Genomic DNA, 24288 nt, shown 5'->3' on the forward strand with positions numbered 1-24288 from the left:
TTTTGTCAGATGCTTCTTCTGTGTCTATTGAGATGATATTGTGATTTTTATCCTTCCTTTTGTTAATGTGGCAGGAGGGTATGGCAACCTACTCTAGTATTCTTGCCTGGAGAATCCCCACGGACAGAGGAACCTGGCAGGCTACAGTCCACGGGGTTGCAAACAGTCGGACACGACTGAAGTGACTTAGCACTTGTTAACGTGGTATATCACATTGACATTGAACCATCTGCAGATATTGAACCATCCTTGCATCCCTGTAATTAATTTCTTTTGATCATGGTTTGATATTTTTTATATACTGTTGAATTCAGTTGGCTAAGACACTGAGGATTTTTGTATCTATATTTATCAGGATATTGTCCAGTAGTTTTCACTTTTATAATGTCTTTGGTTTTGATATCAGGAAAATGGTGGTCTTGTAGAATGAATTCAGTAGTGTTTCCTCCTCCTCAATTTTTTTGAATAGTTGGAGAACAATAGGCATTAACTCTTCAGCTGTGAAGCTGTTCAGTCTTTGACTTTTGCCTCCTGGGAGTTCTGCATTACTGATTCAGTTTCACTACTAGTGATCAGTCTCTTCAGATTTTCTATTTCTTCTTGATTCAGTCTTGGAAGGTTGCATTTTTTTTGCAAATTATCCATTTTTTCCTAGGGTGTCCAATTTGTTGGCATATAACTTTCATAGTGTTTTGTTTTAATTTTTTTGTATCTCTGTGATATCATTTGTAATTTTTCCTCTTTAATTTTGTTTATTTGGGTCCTCTTTCTTTTTTCCCCCTATTGAACCTGGTTAAACACTTAATTTTCTTTATCATTTCAAAAATTGCTCTTGGTTTCATTGATCTTTTCTATTTTTGTCTATATTTTATTCTTTTCTATTCTGGCCTTTATTATTTCTGTTCTTCTGATGACTTTGGGTTTTGTTTTCTTCTTTTTCTAATTCCTTTAGATGATACGTAGTTTGAGATTTTTCTTGTTTCTACAGGTATAAATTTCCCTCTTGGATTTACTGCTGCTGCATACCATAGATCTTGAAAAAATTTTTTTATTTTTAATTGTCTTGAGGTATTTTCTGATTTCATCTTTGCTTTCTTCATTTACCCATTGCTTTTTTAAAAATTTTTATTTTTGCTTTATTTTACTTTACAATACTGTATTGGTTTTGCCATACATTGACATGAATCCACCACGGGTGTATGTGAGTTCCCAATCCTGAACCCCCCTCCCACCTCCCACCCCATATCATCTCTCTGGATCATCCCCGTGCACCAGCCCCAAGCATCCTGTATCCTGTATTGAACATAGACTGGCAGTTCGTTTCTTACATGATAGTATACATGTTTCAATGCCATTCTCCCAAATCATCCCACCCTCGCCCTCTCCCTCAGAGTCCAAAAGTCTGTTCTATACATCTGTGTCTCTTTTGCTGTCTCGCATACAGGGTTATCGTTATCATCTTTCTAAATTCCATATATATGTATTATTATACTGCATTGGTGTTTTTCTTTCTGGCTTACTTCACTCTGTATAATCAGCTCCAGTTTCATCCACCTCATCAGAACTGATTCAAATGTATTCTTTTTAATGGCTGAGTAATACTCCATTGTGTATATGTACCACAGCTTTCTTATCCACTCGTCTGCTGATGGACATCTAGGTTGTTTCCATGTCCTGGCTATTAAAAACAGTGCTGCGATGAAAATTGGGGTACATGTGTCTCTTTCAATTCTGGTTTCCTCAGTGTGTATGCCCAGCAGTGGGATTGCTGTGTCATAAGGCAGTTGTATTGCAATTTTTAAGGAATCTCCACACTGTTCTCCATAGTGGCTGTACTAGTTTGCATTCCCACCAACAGTGTAAGAGGGTTCCCTTTTCTCCACACCCTCTCCAGCATTTATTGCTTGTAGACTTTTGGATCGCAGCCATTCTGACTGGTGTGAAATGGTACCTCATTGTGGTCTTGATTTGCATTTCTCATTATCAGAGAAATACCCATTGCTTTTTAATTGCGTGTTGTTTAGTCTCCATGCATTTGTGTTTTTACTATTTTTCTTCCTGTAATTGATTTCTAGTTTCATATCTTTATGGTGATATAATTTCTATCCTCTTAAATTTGTTAAACTAAATCTATAAAACAAATACAGACTGAAAGGGAGAAGTTGGCAATGATAAAATGATAGTGGGGGACTATAACACCCCAGGTACAACCAGACAGATATCGATAAAGAAACAATGGCCTTTAAATGACACATTAGAGCAGATGGACATAATGGCTATCTATAGAACATTCCATCCAGAAACAGCACAGTACTATATTGGGCGCACGGACTTCCCTGGTGGCTCAGACAGTAGAGTCCACCTGTGATGCTGGAGACCCAGGTTCGATTCCTGGGTTGGGAAGATCCCCTGGAGAAGAGAATGGCTACCCACTCCAATTTTCTTGCCTGGGGAATTCTGTGGACAGAAGAGCCTGAGGGGCTACAGTTTATGGGGTCACTGAGTTGGACACAATTGAGCAACTGATATATATACATATTAGGTGCATGAATGTTAACAAACATTATATCCTCTTCTTGTATTGATCCCTTTATTGTATAATGCCCTTCTTGGCCTTTTGTCATAGACTTTTGTTTAAAGTCTTCTTTTTCTGTTGTCAGTACTGCCACGCCAGCATTCTTTTTGGTTCCATTTGGGTGGAAAAACTTTTTCTGTTCCCTCACTTCCAGTCTCTGTGTGTCTTTAGCTCTGAAGTGAGTTTCTTGTAGGCTAAATATAGACGAGTCTTGTTTTTCATCCAGTTAGCCCCTTTCTGTCTTTTGATGGGAACATTAGTGTATTGATATTTAAAGTGATTATTGATAGGTATGTACTTGTCATTTTGTTACTTGTTTTCTTGTTGTTTTTTAGTTCTTCTCTGGTTTTTTTTTTTTTTTTGTCTCTTCCCTTGTGGTTTGACAGTTTTCTTTAGTATTCTTTTCTCTGTAGTTTTTGTGTGTCTATTGTAGGTTTTTGATTTGTGGTTACCATTTATTTTGATCTATGACTATATTTACTGGTTCAAACTCATAGTCAATTCAATTCAAGCACATTCTAAAAGACCTTTTTTTTTTTTACTACTTTCACCTGTGTTTTGTGTTTTTTACATCTTCATGTCTATTCCTTGCTTATTATAGTTATCAATTCAGTTCAGTCACTCAGTTGTGTCCAACTCTTTGTGACTGCATGGACTGAAGCATGCCGGGCTTCCTTGTCCATCACCAACTCCTGGAGCTTGCTCAAACTCATGTCCATCGAGTCAGTGATGCCATCCAAACATCTCATGCTCTGTCATTATAGTTGATTTTAAAAAATTTGTTTCTAAACCTTCCTATTAGTTTAAGTGTTTGATCACAGCCTTTGCTATTAATATGTATTTGCCTTTACTAGTGGGATATTTTCCCCTTTCATGTAAATTCTTACTTCTTGTAGTCTTTTCCATTTAAATACCCTTTAGCATTTCTTGTAAGATTAGTTTAGTATTGATAAACTCTTCTAGTTTTTGCTTGTCTGAAAAAATCTTCAGCTCTTCTTCAGTTCTGAATGATAACCTTGGTGGGTAGAGTATCCTCGGTTGTAAGTTTTTCCCTTTCAGTACTTTTTTGAATATTTATTTTTATTTACTTTTTTACTTGGCTGTGCCAGGTCTTGGTTGCAGCATGTGGGATCTTCGGTTGTGGCATGTGGAATCTTTTAGTTGTGGCATGCTAACCCTTAGTTGCCGCACGTGGGATCTACTTCCCTGACCAGGGACTGAACCTGAGCCCCCTGCATTCAGAGTGTGGAATCTTAGCTACTGGACTACCAGGGAAGTCTTACTCTCAGTACTTTAAATAAATATATCATGCCACTCCCTTCTGGCTTGCAAAATTTGTGCAGGACAACCACATATAGCCTTATAGGGAATTCCTTTATATATGACTATTTGTTATTTCTTTTGCCACCTTTAAAATTCTCTCATTATCTTTAACTTTTGCCAGTTTAGTTATGGTATGTCTTAGTGTGAATCTCTTTGGGTTCATCTTGTATGGGACTCTGTGCTTCCTATATCTGGAAAATATTTCCTTCTTCAGTCTCAGGAATTTTTCAGCTGTAATTTCATCAACTTCACTTCCTACCTTTTTCTCTTTCTTGTTGTGGAACCCCTAAATGCAAATATTAGTGTACTTGGCATTATTTTAGAGGTCACTTAAACTATCCTCATTTCAATTTATTTTCATTTTTCTGTTCTGATTGGATGATTTCATTAGTTCTATCTTACATTCTTCTGTATTACCTAGTCTGATGCTATTTCCTTCTCATAAATTTTTCATTTTAGTTATTGTTTTCTTCAGCTCTAACTGGTACTTTTTAAATTTTCTAGTTCCTTGTTAAGATTCTCACTCTGTTTTTTCTTTTTTTTTAATTTTATTTTTACTTTATTTTACTTTACAATACTGTATTGGTTTTGCCATACATTGACATGAATCCACCATGGGTGTATACAAGCTCCCAATCCTGAATCCCCCTCCCACCTCACACCCCATATCATCTCTCTGGATCATCCCCATGCACCAGCCCCAAGCATCCTGTATCCTGTATTGAACATAGACTGGCACTTCGTTTCTTACATGATAGTATACATGTTTCAAAGGCATTCTCCCAAATCATCCCACCCTCTCCCTCTCCCTCAGAATCCAAAAATCCATTCTATACATTTGTTTATTCTTTTCCCAAGTTCACTTAGCTTATTACTATGACTTTGAACTCATCTGATGAATTATTTACCTCTGTCTCATTAGCATTTTTCTAGGGTCTTAGTCCTCGATTTTTCATCTGAAACCTATTCCTGTTTCTCACTTTAACTTTTTTGTTTCTATGAAATTAGGTGAAAACAGTTATCTATTCTACTCTTAAAGGGGTATCCTCTTATGAGATCATCCCTATTCAATTTGCATGTGTCCAGTGCCTTTGGTAGGAGATCTGGATCTCGATTAAGCATGAGTCACCCAGGGTGTGCTGGTGGCTACCACCTTGCTGGGAGTACGGCTGGAGATGGAGGGGCTCAAAGCAGAGCCAAGTGTGCGCCTGGAATTCTCCTGACCTCAGCGGCAGTCATTACCCCATGAGGAGCAGGAGCAGGGCCCAAGGTGCTGGAGCAGAGCCCCGAGGTTGGGTCCAAGGTGGCTCCATTCCTTGTGTGTGCTTTTCTTTGACAATCACAGCACTATATTAGTGGAGAGCAGCACCAGAGTAAGAGGAGCTGGAGCAGGTGCCCAGGAATCTATACTTTCAAGTATATGATCTGTTTTTTTTTTTTTCCTTATAATGTCTTTGGATTTGGTATTAGGGTAATGCCAGCTTTATAGGATGAGTTAAAAAGTGTTCCTTTATCTTGCATTTTTTGAGAAGTTTGAGAAGAAGGGTGTTAATTCTTTAAATGTTAGATAGAATTCACCAATGAATCCATATGGTACTAGATTTTCATTGTTAAACATTTTTACTGAGCTAATCTTTCTGTTAAGAATCTGCTGAAATTTCCTATTTCTTCTTCTGTCAGATTAGACTATTTGCATGTTTCTAGGAATTGTCTTTTTTTTTAATTTTATTTTTACTTTATTTTACTTTACAATACTGTATTGGTTTTGCCATACATTGACATGAATCCACAGTTATCTTATTTGTTGGAGTATAATTCCTCATAGTATTCTCTTATAATTCATTTTTATTTTTCTGAGACCAATAGTAAATTCCTCTACTTTGACTTCTGATTTATGTGATTTGTATCTTCTCTTTTTTTCTTTATCAGTCTAGCTAAAGGTTTGCCAGTTTTGTTTATATTTTCAGTGAAACTTTGGTTTGATTGATTGTACTGTTTTTCTTTCTTTTTTTTTGCTTTTATTTTTTAAAATATAAATTTATTTATTTTAATTGGAGGTTAATTACTTTACAATATTGTATTGATTTTGCCATACATCTTTTTTTCTTTCTAGTTTTTACTTCTTTCCTCTGCTAGCTTTGAGTTTATCATGCCTTTCTTTCTCTCAGCTTCACAAGGGGGCAAGGTTAGGTTATTGATAGAAGATTTTTCTTCTTTTGTAATGCAGGAGTTATATTGTTAAATTCCCCTCTGAGCACTGTGTTTGTTGCATCTTATAAGTTTCATATGCTGTTTTCATTAATTCTTCTCTAAGTATTTGCTCTTGTGATTTCTTTGACTTACTGGTTTTTCCAGAATGTATTGTTTAATTTCAATTTTTTTAAAGTAATCTTTCTGTTATTGATTTCTAGCTTCATTCCATTGTATTCAGAGAACACAGTTTACATGATTTCAATATTTTAAAATTCATTGACTTGTTTCATGACTAACTTATATATTCTGCTCTGGACTTTGTCCCATGCCTACTTGAGAAGAATGTATATTCCACTGTTGTTGGGTGAAGTATTATATAAATGTCTGTCAGGTCTAATTGGCTTATAATGTTCTTCAAGTCCTCTATTTTCTTATAATGTTCTTGTTCCACATGTTATTGGAAGTGTGGTATTAGATCTACAACTACAACTATGGAACTGTCTGTTTCCCCACTTCAATTCTGCCAATGTTTGCTTCATATTTTGTTTGATGACTATATTAATTATGAAGAAGACTTAACGAAATGATTCTTTTATCAATATATAATGCCTTTATTTGTTTCTTATAACAGTTTTGACTTGAAGTCTATTTTGTCTGAAATTAGTATAGCCTTCCCACTTTCTTTGATATTAGTATTTGTATAAAATATCCTTTTTTTCAATCCTTTCATTTTCCATCTTTTTGTATCCTTGAGTCTAAAATGAGTCTCATAGACAGCATATAGCTGGATTTTTCAAAATTAATTCTGCCACTCTCTGTCCTTTGAAGAGTTTAACTCATTTCCATTTAAACTAATTACTTATAGTAAGAACTTACTTCCATCGTTTGCTATTTCTTTTCAGTTTTAAATCTTTCTGTCCCTTATTTCCTCCAATATTGATTTCTTTTGTGCTTAATTAATTTTTATAGTGAGCTGTTTTAAACCCTTCACATTTAATATGTATATTTTTAGACATTTTTGTTTGTTGTTACCGTGGAGATTACATTTAATATTCCACATTTATAACAATCTAGTTTGAACTGATACCAGTTTAACCTCAGTAGCATACAGAAACTGTACAAGTCACATCTTTGTACACTGTATGCCTCAAACATGTATTTTAAATTACTTTATGAATTTGTCTTTAAAATTCTGTAGAAATAAAAAGTGGAATTACAAACCAAAAAGATGACAGTAAGGAGTTTTATACTTGCCCAAATATTTACCTTTACCAGGATTTTAAAAATTTCTTCATGTAGTTTTGAGTTACTGTCTTTGTACTTTCATTTTCACCAGAACTCCTTATAGAATTTCTCTTAGGGAAGATTTAATAGTACCAAACCGTTATCTCTTAATTATCTAAGTTCTCATTTTTTAAGGACATTGCTGCCATATATAGAGTCTCAGTGGACAGTTTTTTATTTTAGCACTTTGTGTTCTGACCTCCTTAGCTGTTGTTTTTAATGAGAAGCATCTGTTGCCCTTATTAAGGACAAGTTGCTTCTGTTTTGCTCCTTTCAAAATTCTGTTTCTCTTTAGCTTTTGGAACTTTAATTATAGTGTGTCTACATAGGGACCCTCTTTGATTTTATTCTACTTGGAATTTGTTGAACTTCTTGGATTAGTAGATTCAAATATTCTACCAAGTTGGGAAGTTTCAGGCTATTATCTTTCCAAATATTCTTTTGGCCTTTTTTTCTCTCTGTCTTCTCCTTCTAGGCATCCAATAACAACATATAGTGATGGATTTTATACTGTTCCACAGGTCCTTTAGCATCTATTCAGTTTTTTTCTTCTTCTGTTCCTTAATTTTTTTTTTATAATTTCAATTGTCCTATATTTAGGGTAACTAATTTTCTCTTCTGCTTGCTAAGATTTGCTGTTTCCCACTTCCAGTGAAGTTTTATTTCAATTGTTAGACTTTTCAGTGCCAACTTTTCTGTTTGGCACCTTTCAATAGTGTATAGTTTTGATAGTTTCATTTTGTTTATTGGTTGTTTTCCTGATTTACTTTAATTCTTTTTGTATGTTTTCCATTAGTTCTTTGAGAATTTTTAAGAAAGTTTTAAGCCCCCAGGGACAGTTTCTCCATTTGTTTTGTTTCCTTGAATAAGCTATACATTTCTGTTTCTTTGTATGATTTTTGTTGTTGCTGAAAACTGAAATATTGAGTTTTGTACTTTTGAGTATATAATAAATAATATATGTGGTTGGGTATTGAGTATTTTAATGTAACTCTGAAGATAAAATTCTCTCTCTCCTCAAGGCTTTCCTTTTCCTTTCTTTCTTCTTTTAACTATCAAAGGCTGTAGTAGCTTGTTTAATGATTTTCCCAAATTTTTGCTAAGACTGTATTCCTTTTCATGTATCGTCACTAAAGTATCCATTCCTTAGAATCTGTGCAGGTACTGCTGTGACAGATATTTTACTCAATGTCAGTAATTAAAACAAACCAATAAAGCAAACAAATCTCTTCTTGTCTTTGCTCTCTACTATGGTACTTTCTCAACACTTAGATGGGCTTGCACTGAACCTAAAGATCAGCTCATTGTGAAACCCAAAGGCCTGTCTCATGTCTTTCTTAGCATATGCCTTACCTTGGGTGTGTGTGTGGCCTTCTAAATTCCATCAAATACAGGGATGTTTTCATTTTATCACATTGTACACTTTAAGATATATATGTATACCCATGGCTGATTCATGTCAATATATGGCCAAACCACTACAATATTGTAAAGTAATTAGCCTCCAATTAAAATAAATAAATTTAAAAAAAAAGAGAGACTTTCTGTTGACGTCTCATCATGAAAAAAGATATATATGATTTTGTCAATTATATCTTGATAAAGATGGAAAAAAGAAAAAAATAAAGGACAGCCACATCACAGGAATTTTTGAAAAAGGATGCAATATTTGCCCTCTAAAAATATTTTATATAATAGCATATTTGTAAACAGGTATATAGGCTCAAGGGAAAAAAATGGTGTTTTCCTAATTGGCAAACTGTGTGAAGATACAGGGGAACCAGAGTGAGGCCATTCCAAACCCCACAGTTTGGGCAATGCTGAGTCTGGCTGGCAGGGCCTAAGTCCAGAACATTGTTTAGTCAGTCCAAGATGGGTACTATAAGTCAGTATTTTTTTCTTACACCAGAAGTTATCACTTAAAAATCTACCATATAAGTTTACCTGTTTTCTCATAGTTCATGTCTTATAGAGCAAGCTGCCCTGTTTCCTCTGGAAATCTCTTTGAGATTGCTCTCCTACTGCTGTCATTGCTGTCTAAAGAAGAGCCCTAAATCTTTGCACACAGCTCAGTGTTGCTCTCTGAGGCTCTCACATCAGGAATGATTTGCTCATTGTCATCTGCTGCAAATTCAGTCTCTCCTTTGCTTCTTCACATATGAACTCACATTTATAGCTTCTCATGGCATCAGTTCAGTTCAGTTCAGTTCAGTCGCTCAGTTGTGTCCGACTCTTTGCGACCCCGTGAATCGCAGCACGCCCGGCCTCCCTGTCCATCACCAACTCCCGGAGTTCACTCAGACTCGCATATTACCTCATAAATCTATAGTTTTTCCTTCTACTGAGGCCATTCTGTTTGAACTTGTCACAAGCCTCCAATAATAAATATATTTGTCTACAGGGATGCTTTTGAATGTCTTAATTTCTCTAAGAACTTCTCCTGAGCTGTTACTGCCAAATTTTAGTCAGTTTATTGGATATTTTGACAATAATCTTTTCCCCTGGACCTCCATAGACTGAGTATTTGAGCAGTGCTCACCACTTTTACAGCCTGCGTTCTGAACTAGGTGAAATAGGGATGAGTGTCCGTGTCAGTTCTTCAGGTAGCCCTCAGACAGATTCAGACAGACACAATAATTTGTAAGTAAGATCTGCTTTGCTCCTTCTGGAATCAAGTACCAGGGTCCTATACTTGGAATGTGGATTTCCCTATTCAAAGGTGCCACTGTGGAGGAACCAAATGGTGGAGAAGTAGGTGGACATGGGATGCATCTCTGGCCACAGATGCATCAGGAATGTATCTACAGATAGAACAGTTATCACAGAACACTGACTGAATACCAGCAGTCCTTGACTACCAGAAAGGATTATGTGGATCCAGGCATGATTTGGTACGGATGAAAGGAAGAAGCGAGAAGGAGGAGGAGGGCAAGCAGGACAGGACCAGCACCCAGGGGTGGGGGAGCTGAAGCAAAGAAGACTCCCGCATCCAGAGAAATTGGTTGGGACAGAAGGGAAGCATTTGAGGCTGTCAGAGAGTGAACCAGCTGATCTATGACAGTCTGAACAGACTGAGAAACACACAGACAATCCATGCCATGGCCCTGGACCCTGGACCCCAGGCTGGGACGCATGTCCACTGGTGTGCACGGGTGCTGGGAGCTGGAGTGTGGGGACTGGAGAGCAATTCCAGGACAAAGACTACTAAGACCAGCCTTCCTCAGTGCTGGAGTGCCTCCTGGGGAGGCTGAGGTGGATTATGACTCACAATGCACCCAAAGACAGTGACAGCTCAGACCCTAAGAAAACGTTTGTCATTTTTATGTTTTGATTAGTTCATTGTTGGTTCTGGGGTTTTTTGTTCTATTTTGTTTTGCTTTCTTCTTTTTTCCCCTGTTGTTGTGGTTACCGTTTTTGTTATTATTTCTGTTTAGGCTTTGGCGATTTTCAAATCATATTTTTAATTTCTTTTGTGTATTGCTTCTTCTACTTTGGCTTTCTGCTGTTCTGTGTCTTCTTTCATTTGTTTTTTGGGTTCTTTTCATTTTATAGTATACATGAAGCTCCAATATTTTGGCCATCTGATGTGAAGCACCAACTCATTGGAAAAGACCCTAATGCTGGGGAAGATTGAAGGCAAAAGGAGAAGAGGTGGCAGAGGATGAAATGATTAGATAGCAACACTGACTCAATGGATATGAATTTGAGCAAACTCTGGGAGTTTATATATACTATATAAATGGCACCCCACTCCAGCACTCTTGCCTGGAAAATCCCATGGACGGAGGAGCCTGGTGGGCTGCAGTCCATGGGATCGCTAAGAGTGGGACACAACTGAGCGACTTCACTCTCACTTTTCACTTTCATGCATTGGAGAAGGAAATGGCACCCTACTCCAGTGTTCTTGCCTGGAGAATCCCAGGGACGGGGGAGCCTGGTGGGCTGCCATCTATGGGGTCGCACAGAGTCAAACACGACTGAAGCCACTTAGCAGCAGCAGCATAAAACTATATATATAACTATATATATAAACTATACTATAAACTATGTATATATATATATAGTTTTATAGCTGAGAAACCAAGACAATAATATGCTCTAAAAATGTTTTAAAAAGATAAAATGAATTTTTGTATAAAGGTGCCTCTGTACGGGGAAGGGGGTAGGAAAAGGACAAGTAAAAATGCCACAAAGCTTTCCTATCAGTTTGAAGTTGCCTTTCTCTTGCATCAGTGTTTGTTTGATTGCTGTGAACTTTTGTTTTCCCATATTTCTGACAAAGTTGGTTCTGACTCTTTCTGCTAGATTTTCAATGTTTCTCACCTCCTGAGATTTTGACAGGGATGACATTAAATCTATAAATAAATTTGGGAACTAATTCCATTTTAATAATATTGAGTCCTCTAATCCATGAACATTGAATGGATTGCTATTGATTAAGATTGTCTTAAGCTCTGTACTATTTTACAGTGTTTGGTTGTCTAGATGTTACCCATTCTTTGATAAATTTATTCTTAAAATTTTCATTCTTTTTGAAACTATTGTGAATGGAACTGTTTTAGTAATTTTGTTTTAAACTGCTCATTGCTATTATTAATATATTGAAATATATTTGACATTTGTATATTTATCTTGTATTCTGAAAACTAGTTTTAATAGTTTTTGGACATTATTAGTTCCCTTATACAATTGTTATTTTGTGTTCAACAAGGTAGTTTTAATTCTAACTTTCCAGAAGAGGGTAAGAATTTTTTGCTCATTGCACTGGCTACAACCTGCAATACAGTGTTAAACATGTGGTAAAAGTGAGTATCTTTGCCTTGTTTCTGATCTTAAGGGGAAAAATATTTATAGTCTTTTATCATTAAGAATGATATTAGATGTGGAATTTTTGTAGATGCTCTTCACCAATGAGTAAACTTCCTTTTATCCCTGGTTTGTTGAGAGTTTATCATGAACAGATGTCAGATTTTTAAAAATGCCTTTTATTATCTATTCTCATGTGGCTTTTGCCTTTTATTAATAAGGTTACTGTATGTATTAATTTGGGGATGTTAAATGAACTTTGCATTCCTACAATTAATTCCTTTTGGTCATTGTGTATAATCATTTTTGTAGGTCACTAGAATCAACTTACCAATAATTTGTTTAAGATTTTTACATGTATATTTACGAGAGATATCAGCTGTACTGTGATTTTTGTCTGCCTGTGGTATCAGGGTAATATTGGGTTTTGTAGTATTCCTATTGTTTCTTCTTTAAAGGTTTGATATAATTCATTAGTGAAGTCATCTGGGATTCAGTTCAGTTCAGTTGCTCAGTTGTGTCAGACTCTTTGCAACCCTATGGATTGCAGCATGCCAGGCTTCCCTGTCCATCACCAACTCCCGAAGCTTGCTCAAACTCATGTCCATTGAGTTGGTGATGCCATCCAACCATCTTATCCTCTGTTGTCCCCTTCTCCTCCTGCCTTCAGTCTTTCCCAGTGTATCTTCCAATGAGTTAGTTCTTCCCATCAGGTGGTCAAAGTATTAGAGCTTCAGCTTTAGCATCAGTCCTTCCAATGAATATTCATGACTGATTTCCTTTAGGACTAACTGGTTTATTCTCCTTGTAGTCCAAGGGTCTCTCAAAAGTCTTTTAAAACACCATAGTCTCACATCTATACATGACTACTGGAAAAACCATAGCTTTGACTAGACAGACCTTTGTCAACAAAGTAATATCTCTGCTTTTTAATATGTTGTCTAGGTTGGTCACAGCTTTTCTTCCATGGAGCATGCATTTTTTAATTTCATGACTGCAGTCATCATCTGCAGTGATTTGGGAACCCAAGAAAATAAAGTCTGTCACTGTTTCCATTGTTTCCCCATCTATTTGCCATGAAGTGATGGGACCAGATGCCATGATCTTAGTTTTCTGAATGCTGAGTTTTAAGCCAGCTTTTTCACTATCTTCTTTCACTTTCAAGAGGCTCTTCAGTTCCTCTCCACTTTCTGCCGTAAAGGTGGTGTCATCTGCATATATGAAGTTATTGATATTTCTCCCAGAAACTTGATTCCAGCTTGTGTTTCATCCAGCCCAGCATTTCTCATGATGTTTTATGCATATAAGTTAAATAAGCAGGATGACAATATACAGCCTTGACATACTCCTTTCCCAATTTGGAACCAGTCTGTTCCATGTCCAGTTCTAACTGTTGCTTCTTGACCTGTATACAGATTTCTCAGGAGGCAGGTCAGGTGGTCTGGTATTCCCATCTCTTTCAGAATTTTCCACAGTTTGTTGTGATCCACACAGTCAAAGGCATAGTCAATAAAGCAGAAGTAGATGTTTTTCTGGACTCTCTTGCTTTTTTGATGATCCAGCAGATGTTGGCAATTTGATCTCTGGTTCCTCTTCCTTTTCTAAATCCATCTTATACATCTGAAAGTTCTCAATTCATGTACTGCTGAAGCCTAGCTTGGAGAATTTTGAACATTACTTTGTTAGCATGTGAAATAAGTGCAATTGCATGGTAGTTTCAAAATTCTTTGGCATTGCCTTTCTTTGGGATTGGAATGAAAACTGACCTCTTCCAGTCCTGTGGCCTGGTCACTGCTGAGTTTTCCAAATTTGCTGGCATATTGAGTGCAGCACTTTCACAGCATCATCTTTTAGGATTTGAAATAGCTCAGCTGGAATTCGTTTATCTCTACTAGCTTTGTTCTTAGTGATGCTCCTAAGACCCACTTGACTTCACACTCCAGGATGTCTGGCTCTAGGTCAATGATCACACCATTGTGGTTATTTGGGTCATTAAGATATTTTTTGTATAGTTCTTCTGTGTATTCTTGCCACCTCTTAATATCTTCTGCTTCTGCACCCTGCTCTAGCACCATTTGTAAAGAATCATCTCCTTTCCTCACTGACCTACATTCGCACCTTTGTCAAACATCTTGTGACCATGTGTGGGGCCTACTTCTAGACTTACTCTTCTGCCACTTGGATATCTCCAATGGTCTTACACATCCTCCACGGTGTTTCTCTTCTTCAAAATTATCATGGGAATGCTGAGTCCTTTGCACTTTCATATGAATTTTAGAATTAGCTCCCTGGCTTCTACAATAAAACTGCTAAGATCTTTGAATTTCCATGGCACTATTCTTTGGCACTGTTCTCTGAGGACATCCTCCACCTTGGCTACCTCTTAAAAGGGCCTTGAAAAATGCCACATTGAGCGAATTTACCAGTCTCTGCTGGGCCCCAGAGTCGTTGACATTTTGAACATCATGCTACCTTTTAGTCCTGACTGGCAACACTTCCACTAGTGCAGGTCTTGAGCTTGTGGTCCTGCTGGCTGTGGCTGGGCATGCCTGTGCATCTGATAACTGTCTCTGTGGGCTGACCTGTGACAGACTGAGCTGGAGTGCTGAACTCTGATTCATGCATCTTTCACTGTCCAGCAGGTTGACCAGGCAACATTCACAGGCAGTGGTGGAGAAACACATTTTTTGAAGTCTGTGCTTGCAGCAAGTCTGCTCGAATCCCATTGACAAAGCATGTCATGTGGCAAAATTCAGATCCAGGGACTGAGAATATACATTACACCTCTTGATGGGAGTAACTGCAAAGACACAGAGCAAAGGATGCATATGTAGGAAAATATGGAAAATGAATTCATTAATGCAATTCATTTCCCTTCAATTTATAGTTTACTGTTAAGCAGATAAACACTTCACATAGTACAGCTCCATTCAGTTCAGTTCAGTTGCTCAGTCGTGTCCGACCTTTTGCGACCCCATGAATGCCAGGCCTCCCTGTCCATCACCAACTCCTGGAGTTCACTCAAACTCATGTCCATCGAGTCAGTCATGCCATCCAGCCATCTCATCCTTTGTCGTCCCCTTCTCTTCCTGCCCCCAATCCTTCCCAGCATCAGAGTCTTTTCCAATGAATCAACTCTTCACATGAGGTGGCCAAAGTATTGGAGTTTCAGCTTTAGCATCATTCCTTCCAAAGAAATCCCAGATCTGATCTGATTTAGAATGGACTGATTGATTGGATCTCCTTGCAGTCCAAGGGACTCTCAAGAGTCTTTTCCAACATCACAGTTCAAAAGCACCAATTCTTCGGTGGTCAGCTTTCTTCACAGTCCAACTCTCACATCCATACATGACCACTGGAAAAACCATAGCCTTGACTAGACAGACCTTTGTTGGCAAAGTAATGTCTCTGCTTTTTAATGTGCTATCTAGGTTGGTCATAACTTTCCTTCCAAGGAGTAAGCGTCTTTTAATTTCATGGCTGCAGTCACAATCTGCAGTGATTTTGGAGCCCCCCCAAAAAATGTCTGACACTGTTTCCACTGTTTCCCCATCTATTTCCCATGAAGTGATGGGACCGGATGCCATGATCCTCATTTTCTGAATGTTGAGCTTTAAGCCAACTTTTCCACTCTCCACTTTCACTTTCATCAAGAGGCTCTTTAGTTCCTCTTCACTTTCTGCCATAAGGGTGGTGTCATCTGCATATCTCAGGTTATTGATATTTCTCCTGGCAATCTTGATTCCAGCTTGTGTTTCTTCCAGCCCAGTGTTTCTCATGATGTACTCTGCATATAAGTTAAATGAGCAGAGTGACAATATACAGCCTTGACGTACTCCTTTTCCTATCTGGAACCAGTCTGTTGTTCCATGTCCAGTTCTAACTGTTGCTTCCTGACCTGGATATAGGTTTCTCAAGAGGCAGGTGAGGTGGTCTGGTATTCCCATCTCTTTCAGAATTTTCCACAGTTTATTGTGATCCACGCAGTCAAAGGCTTTGGCATAGTCAATAAAGCAGAAATAGATGTTTTACTGGAACTTTCTTGCTTTTTTAATGATCCAGCGGATGTTGGCAATTTGATCTCTGGTTCCTCTGCCTTTTCTAAAATCAGCTTGAACATCTGGAAGTTCATGGTTCACGTATTGCTGAAGCCTGGCTTGGAGAATTTTGAGTATTATATTACTAGCATGTGAGATGAGTGCAATTGTGTGGTAGTTTTGAGCATATTTCTTAGTTATTTCCCTCTTCTATTCCACACCAGCAAATTCCTGAACATTACCCAAAAAAGATGTCTCTGACACTCAGCTCATAAGACCACACTGTTTTCCACTTACTCAGCTCATCACTGAATATTCTTCAGAGAGCTTCTCTGATCATTTCTCTAACTTTTAAAATTATTTCTGTTTCTATATAAAACATTCTTGAAACACTCAAATCAATACATTTAACATTTTCATCACCTCAAAAAGCTCTCTTACTGCTTTGCAGCCAAGCTCTTTCTTCTAGGGTAGCTTTTGTTGTGATTTCTGTGATTTACCCATTAGTTTATGTTTTTGAACTTTCTATATAAATGGAATACTCTTTTACTTAATATAGTCTGTAAGAATTATTCATGTTTTGCTTGTAACTTCAGTTTCATTTTATTTTGAGGAATATTCAGTTCAGTTCAGTCGCTCAGTCATGTCCAACTATTTGCAACCCTGTGGACTGCAGTATGCCAGGCGTCCTTGTCCTTCACCATCTCCCAGAGCTTGCTCAAACTCGTGTCCATTTAGTCAGAGATAGCATCCAGCCATCTTTTCCTCTGTCATCGCCTTCTCCTCCTGCCTTCAATATTTCCCAGCATCAGGGTCTTTTCCAATGATTCAGTTCTTCCCATCAGGTGGCCAAAGTATTGGAACTTCAGCTTCAGCATCAGTCCTTCCAATGAATATTCAGGTTTGATTTCCTTTAGGATTGACTGGTTTGATCTCCTTGCAGTCCAAGGGATTCTCAAGAGTCTTCTCCAACATCACAGCTCAAAAGCATCAATTCTTCAGCACTCAGCTTTATTTATAGTCCAACTCTCACATCCATACATGACTACTGGAAAAACCATAGCTTTGACTAGATGGACCTTTGTCAGCAAAGTAATGTTCCTGTTTTTAATATACTGTCTATGTTGGTCATAGTTTTTCTTCCAAGGAGCAAGCATCTTTTAATTTAATGGCTGTAGTCACCATCTGCAGTGATTTTGGAGCCCAAGAAAATAAAGTCAGTCACTGTTTCCATTGTTTCCTCATCTATTTGCCATGAAGTGATGAGACTGGATGCCATGATCGTAGTTTTTTGAATGTTGAGTTTTAAGCCAACTTTTTCACTCTCTTCTTTCACTTTCATGAAGAAGCTCTTTATCTCCTTTTTGCTTTCTGCCATGAGGGTGGTGTCATCTGAATATCTCAAGTTAATTATATCTCTCCCGGAAATCTTGATTTCAGCTTGTGTTTCATCCAGCCTGGCATTTTGCATGATGTACTCTGCATATAAGTTAAATAAGCAGGATGACAATATACAGCCTTGACATACTCCTTTCCAATTTGGAACCAGTCCATTGTTCCATGTCTAGTTCTAACTGTTGTTTCCTGACCTGCATACAGATTCCTCAGGAGGCACGTAAGGTGGTCTGGTATTCCCATCTCTTTCAGAATTTTCCACAGTTTGTTGTGATTCACAGTCAAAGGCTTTAGCATAGTCAATGAAACAGATGTTTTTCTGGGATTCTCTTGTTTTTCAATGATCCAGTGAATCTTGGCAATTTGATCTCTGGTCTTCTGCCTTTTCTAAAACCATCTTGAACATCTGGAAGTTCACATACTGTTGAAGCCTAGCTTCAAGAATTTTTAGCATTACTTCACTAGTGTGTGAGATGAGTGCAATTGTGTAGTAGTTTGAGCATTCTTTAGCATTGCCTTTCTTTGGAATTGGAATGAAAACTGACCTTTTCCAGTCCTGTGGCCACTGCTGAGTTTTCCAAATTTGCTGGCATATTGAGTGCAGCACTTTCACAGCATCATCTTTTAGGATTTGAAATAGCTCAACTGGAATTCCATCATCTCCACTAGCTTTATTCATAGTGATGCTTCCTAAGGCCCACTTGACATCACATTCCAGGATGTCTGGCTCTAGATGAGTGATCACACCATCGTGGTTATCTGGGTCATGAAGATCTGTTTTATATAGTTCTTCTGTGTATTCTTGCCACCTTTTCTTAATATCTTCTGATTCTGTTAGGTGCATAACATTTTTGTCCTTTATTGAGCCCATCTTTGCATGAAATGTTCCCTTGGTATCTCTAATTTTCTTGAAGAGATCTCCAGTCTTCCCATTCTATTGTTTTCCTCTATTTCTTTGTATTGATCACTGAAAAGGCTTTCTTATCTCTCCTTGCTATTCTTTGGAACTCTGCATTCAAATGGGTATATCTTTCCTTTTCTCCTTTGCCTTTAGCTTCTCTTCTTTTCTTAACTATTTGTGAGGCCTCCTCAGACAAGCATTTTGGCTTTTTTTACATTTCTTTTCCTCAGGATGGTTTGATCACTACCTCCTGTAAAATGTTACAAACCCCTTTTCATAGTTCTTCAGGCACTCTATCAGATCTAATCCCTTGAATCTATTTGTCATTTCCACTGTATAATTGATTTAGGTCATACCTGAATGGCTTAGTGGTTTTCCCTACTTTCTTCAATTTTGTCTGAAATTTGCAATAAGGAGTTCATGATCTGAGCCACAGTCAGCTCCTGGTCTTGATTTTGCTGACTGTATAGAGCTTCTCCACCTTTGGCTGCAAAGGATGTAATTGATCTGATTTTGGTATTGACCATCTGGTGATACCTATGTGTAGAGTCATCTCTTGTGTTATTGGAAAAGGGTTTTTGCTGTGACCAGCATGTTCTCTTGGCAATACTCTGTTAGCCTTTGCTCTGCTTCATTTTGTACTCCAAGGTCAAACTTGCCTGTTACTCCAAATTTACCTTGACTTCCTACTTTTGCATTCCAGTTCCCTATGATGAAAAGGATATCTTTTTTAAAAATTTATTATTTTATTGATGATTAATTGCTTTACAGAATTTTGTTGTTTTCTGTCAAACCTCACAGCCATAGGTATACATATATCCTCTCCCTTTTGAACCTCCCTCCTATCTCCCTCTCCATCTCACTTCTTTTGGTGTTAGTTCTAGAAGGTCTTGTAGGTCATCATAGAACCATTCAACTTCAGCTTCTTTGGCATTAGTGGCTAGGGCATAGACTTCGATTACTGTGATATTGAATGGGTTGTCTTGGAGACAAACAGAGATCATTCTGTCGTTTTTGAGATTGCACCCAAGAACTGCATTTTAGGCTCTTTTGTTGACTATGAGGGCTACTCCATTCCTTCTAAGGGATTCTTACCCACAGTAATAGATATAATGGTCATCTGAATTAAATTCACTCATTCCAGTCCATTTTAAAAAATATAAATTTATTTAATTGGAGGGTAATTACTTTACAATATTGTATTGGTTTTGCCATACAGCAACATGAATCCACCACAGATATTCCAGTCCATTTTAGTTCACTGATTCCTAAAAATGTCGATGTTCACTTTTGCCATCTCCTGTTTGACCACTTCCAATTTACCTTGATTCATGGACCTAACATTCCAGGTTCCTATGCAGTATTGTTCTTTACAGCATCAGACTTTACTTCCATCGCCAGTCATATCCACAATTGGGCACTGTTTTCACTTTGGCTCGCCTCTTCATTCTTTCTGGAGCTATTTGTCCACTCTTCTCCAGTAGCATATTGGGCACCTTATCGACCTGGGGAGTTCATTTTCAGTGTCATATCTTTTTGCCTTTTCATCACATAAATACTAAAGTTTATTTGTCTATTCTTCTGTTGACTGACATTTGTGTTGTTCCAGTTTTGGGGCACTGTGAATAAAACGCTTATGAACATTCTTTTACAACTGTCGCTATGCACATGTGCTCTCATTGCTCTTGGGTGCATACATAACAGTGAGATTACTTATTCATGTAGTTTTGAGAAACTGCAAAGGATTTTCCAAAGTGTGTATACAATTTTACACTGTCTTCAGCAGTGAATAAGAGCTACAGGTCTGTTTGTTGGACTACAAGTCTTCATTTTACCTTCATTTTTACAGATAATTTCTGAATTAGATAATTTCTGAATTACAGATAATTACAGAATTCTAGGTAGTTTTCTAGTTTAATTTTGTTTTGCAATAGTCTGATTCATTGTCTTCTGACTTGCATAGTTTTTAATGAAGCACTTGTAACTCTTATCCTTGATTCTCTATGTTAAATATTTCCCACACTCACTGCCTTAGGACTTTCCTTGACTTCATTTTGTAGCCATTTGACTATGATCTTTCCTCCTTCCTTCCTTTTCTTTCACTGCACTACGTGGCCTTGGTTGGGATCCTAGTTTCCCAACCAAGAACTGAACCCATGCCCCCTGCAGTGAAAGTGTGGAGTCTCAGCCACTGACTATGATGTTTGCTTGTTTTATTCTGGTGTGGGGTTCTCTGAAATTCTTGAGTCTGTGATTATTATAGTCTTTAATCTTGGAAAATTCTTGTCCTTTATATCTCCACGTATTTCTTATGCTCTACACTTTTTTCTTCTGGGACTAATTCCATATATGTTACACTGCTATTTTCCTGCATCTCTTAAGGTGTTGCTTTATTCTCCACTCTTTTTCTTTTGTATTTCAGCATGGATAATAGCTATTGACCTATTTCACATTTGCTGATTCTTTCCTCATTTGTGTCCAGTCTGCTGAAACACCTGTTGAAGAAATTTTAAAATTTCTGAATGTGTGTATTTCTGGCATTCCCAATTGATTGTATTTTAATAGTTTCCATATCTCTAATTTAAAATTCTTCATTTTTTCATGCTCGATTACTTCTTAATTTCTTTAATGTATTAATCATAGCTACTTTAAAGTTCCTTTCAGATACTTTCAATTATCTCTGGGTCTGATTCTGTTCAATGTTACATCTTGACAGTGGGTCCAGTGTTTTATTTCCATACCTCTGTGTGTGTGTGTGTCTTTTCATTTTTGGTTGAACGCCAGATATTAAAGAACACTTAAGATAAAAGTTTCTGTACCCCGAAACAGGCATTCCTCTTCTTCTGCTAAACCGTTAGGATGGGGAAGGTCTGATTCAGGCTAGTGAGAACTTGAACTGGGTTGTGGCTTCTGCTTGGCATGTGAGATTTTCCAGGGATGTGGGGCTGTTCTACTCTTCCTCCAGAATAGTGCACCTGTACCAGGCCCTGAGGATGGGAGTATGTGGTGCCTCCCACCACACACTACCGGTAGAAGGCTTCTGCTCCATATGTGAGAGGTAAGCAAAATGTGTTCTTTCAGGTCCCCAGTGGTAGGTGGTAGTCTTCTGAACACCTACACTGAGATGTTCTCTCTGTGGTCCCTTGCTCTGCCCCAAGTATATTGCATGAGCTGCTAGTGAAGGCCTAGGAGAAAGACCTACCAGTGAGTGCAGTCCTCCTCTTGTCTGATTTCTCATCATTCTGAACTGGCACCCTGGCCCACAATTGAATAGCTCATTGAAATTATAGCTAGCTGACTTCTCCCTTCCACTTTGTGTTACACCTCTTCCTTCGTACTGTGCTAGTCATTTTCAGAGCTCATCATTCTGGATCTCTGTCCACCTGGTTCCATGTGGGCCTTGGCATCTGTGTAAACATAACAGGGATATTTTCTCCTACCTCTACACTGTCTTCATTCAATGTCTCAGGTGCTCCACAAGGCTCTTCACTCTTAACTGGTTACAACTCAGCCTTCTAGACCCGTGTGAGCTCTGGGAACTATGAAGTCTCATCTGGCTACTCTGCCCTTCCTGTGGAATTGTATACTGTGTACCCATGGCTCAGGGTCCAACGGCAGACTGCAGGCGCTGAGGCCTCCTGTGCTCCCTCAGGGTCCTTCGCTCTGGAGTACCCTGATTCTGGCATCCACCTTTGCAGATTCCAGCTACCTGTGCTTCTCTTCATGTCACAGCCTGGAATGTGCCCCAAGAAGGAAGATGAGGCCCTTACAGACCTCACCTCATCTGTTCTCTTTTCTCAGGGGCCACAGCCATGCCCTCCTCATGTTGAGTGGGAAATAATTGCCTTCTAGGTAAATATGTTTACTGCTAGCTTATGGTAGAGGCAAGTTCACTCCCAGTTACCCCAGTGTGAGCACAGTGAAAGGCCTCAGATAGATTTTTAGCTGGCTTAGTAGTTAAAAGTATTTTCCAACTGCATTTTACTACATTGCTTCTCCAGCATCACCAACCTTGAGTATTTTTATTCCTTCTATTAACCATCTAATTCTTCCATGGCTCCTCTCCTGATAGTGCCTTGCCAATGCACTCAATAGAAACCACAAACACTGCTGACATTCTGCTTCCCATCATCTTCCTTTGAGGTACACATTTGTTTACTCTAAAACTAATTCCCCTCTGCCACAGACTACACTATCCCTAAATACACCCCCAACACCACCAACACCCACTCAGACCTGTCTTTAACCTGTGAGAATAACCTCTTTCTAGGAAGAACAGGATCACTTAGGTATTGGTCAAGCAAATACAGGTTTCCTAGGACCAATTACCATATCCATTGGCATAGACAAGGATACATGGAATAACAACCGACAAAACTTTTGGAGGCTACTTTCTTGCACACATTCTGTCATCCACTCACTCTCAGCTGATGGAGCTGATGGAGCTGTTTGCACTTGAGCCGCGACAATGGGAATATAATGGGATGAACCGAGTCTTGGCTCTTACATCTCTCTTAGGAAGTGCACATATTTAAATTTTACTGACAAAAGCCTGGGCCTCCATTGCAGAGAAGGGAGCCATGTGGAGGATGGGAGCAAGAGAAAGAGCTCTGGTGTGAGCCCACTAAGCTTTGAGGGAGCTCCAGTGTGTGCCCTGGAGAAAAGGAGTGAGAAGACCGTTCACTGGGCCTGCACTGCTTTTGACAGGAGACACTTCAAACAAGCTGCAGGAGGTACAGCTGCCTCTGGTCCCATGGCACCTGTGCCGAATGCTCTATGGACAAACAGACATTCTGCCAGACATGCTGTGTGCCGGAAACTTCAGGGACATGAAGACTGCATGTGAGGTGCGACCCACTGTGGGAATGGAGGCTAAACCCAGGGATTTCAGATGTTATATATGCTTTAAGCCCGTAGCACTTCTACTGGGTGGGTCAGTGGTCCCCAACAGCCTGTTCCTATGGGGTGCAGAAGTACATCTCCATATAGCCATGGGTTGAGTGGGAGACCACAAGGTGGCTTATGTGCAAATGCAACGCAGGCCTCAGTCAGGCCCTGTGAACCCCAGTGCTGGCCAGAGCAGCCCAGGGCTCCACATTTTCCCAGGGGCCATGCTGACTGTCATCCCACAGCACCTACCCTCTACTTGCAGGACAGTGTAGTGAACACTGCTTGCCTGCAGCAGGGCCTTCCCATTGATAAGGTGGGGCTGCATGAGTGGCGGGAGCCTGGGTCCATCCCATAGTGTTGGCATTGGGCCACCCTTATGCAGGAGGCCCCAAACTCCCAGTTCACAAGAAACTCCTCTTTTTTCCAGGGTGATTCTGGGGGCCCACTTGTCTGTGAATTCGACCGCACCTGGGTGCAAATTGGAGTAGTGAGCTGGGGGCAGGGTTGCGCATACCCTATGTATCCGACAGTTTTTGCCCGAGTCTCCTTTTTCTCAAAATGGATTCATCATCACATAGAAAACACACCTTTACCTCTTCAGCCACTCCCTGCCCTCTCCTCTACTCTGAGGGCCATCATCAATGTCCTCATGACCTCATTGGCTGTCCTGTCAATGCTCTAAGGACCAAAACCCTCACCCAGCTTCCTCACGGCTGCATGCCTCTATCCCTGCCCAGCTCCAGCCCCTCAAGCCCTCACCCACCTGAGCAAACTGAGGGCCATCAGCCAAGCTCACATGCAAGGTCCGGGAGGAGACTGATGAGGGCCACGCCCAAGAAGGCAGAGGCTGGTCTCATCACAGAAGGGTGGCGGTTCATGGGAGG

The 24288-nt window shown here is 39.0% G+C and overlaps 1 protein-coding gene across 1 annotated transcript in view; it reads left to right on the top strand.

Annotated features, from left to right (window-relative positions):
- PRSS38 (serine protease 38) overlaps positions 1-24086 on the top strand; it is a 39190-nt gene extending 15104 nt beyond the window's left edge. The window contains exons 4-5 of the mRNA XM_040241679.1: positions 23222-23361; positions 23832-24086. Coding sequence (XP_040097613.1) covers positions 23222-23361; positions 23832-24086 — 395 coding nt within the window. The remainder of the gene's footprint in view (positions 1-23221; positions 23362-23831) is intronic.
- The last annotated feature ends 202 nt before the right edge of the window (positions 24087-24288 follow it).

The sequence above is a fragment of the Oryx dammah genome, unplaced genomic scaffold (genome assembly GCF_014754425.2).
Source record: "Oryx dammah isolate SB20612 unplaced genomic scaffold, SCBI_Odam_1.1 HiC_scaffold_5, whole genome shotgun sequence".
Taxonomy (NCBI): domain Eukaryota; kingdom Metazoa; phylum Chordata; class Mammalia; order Artiodactyla; family Bovidae; genus Oryx; species Oryx dammah.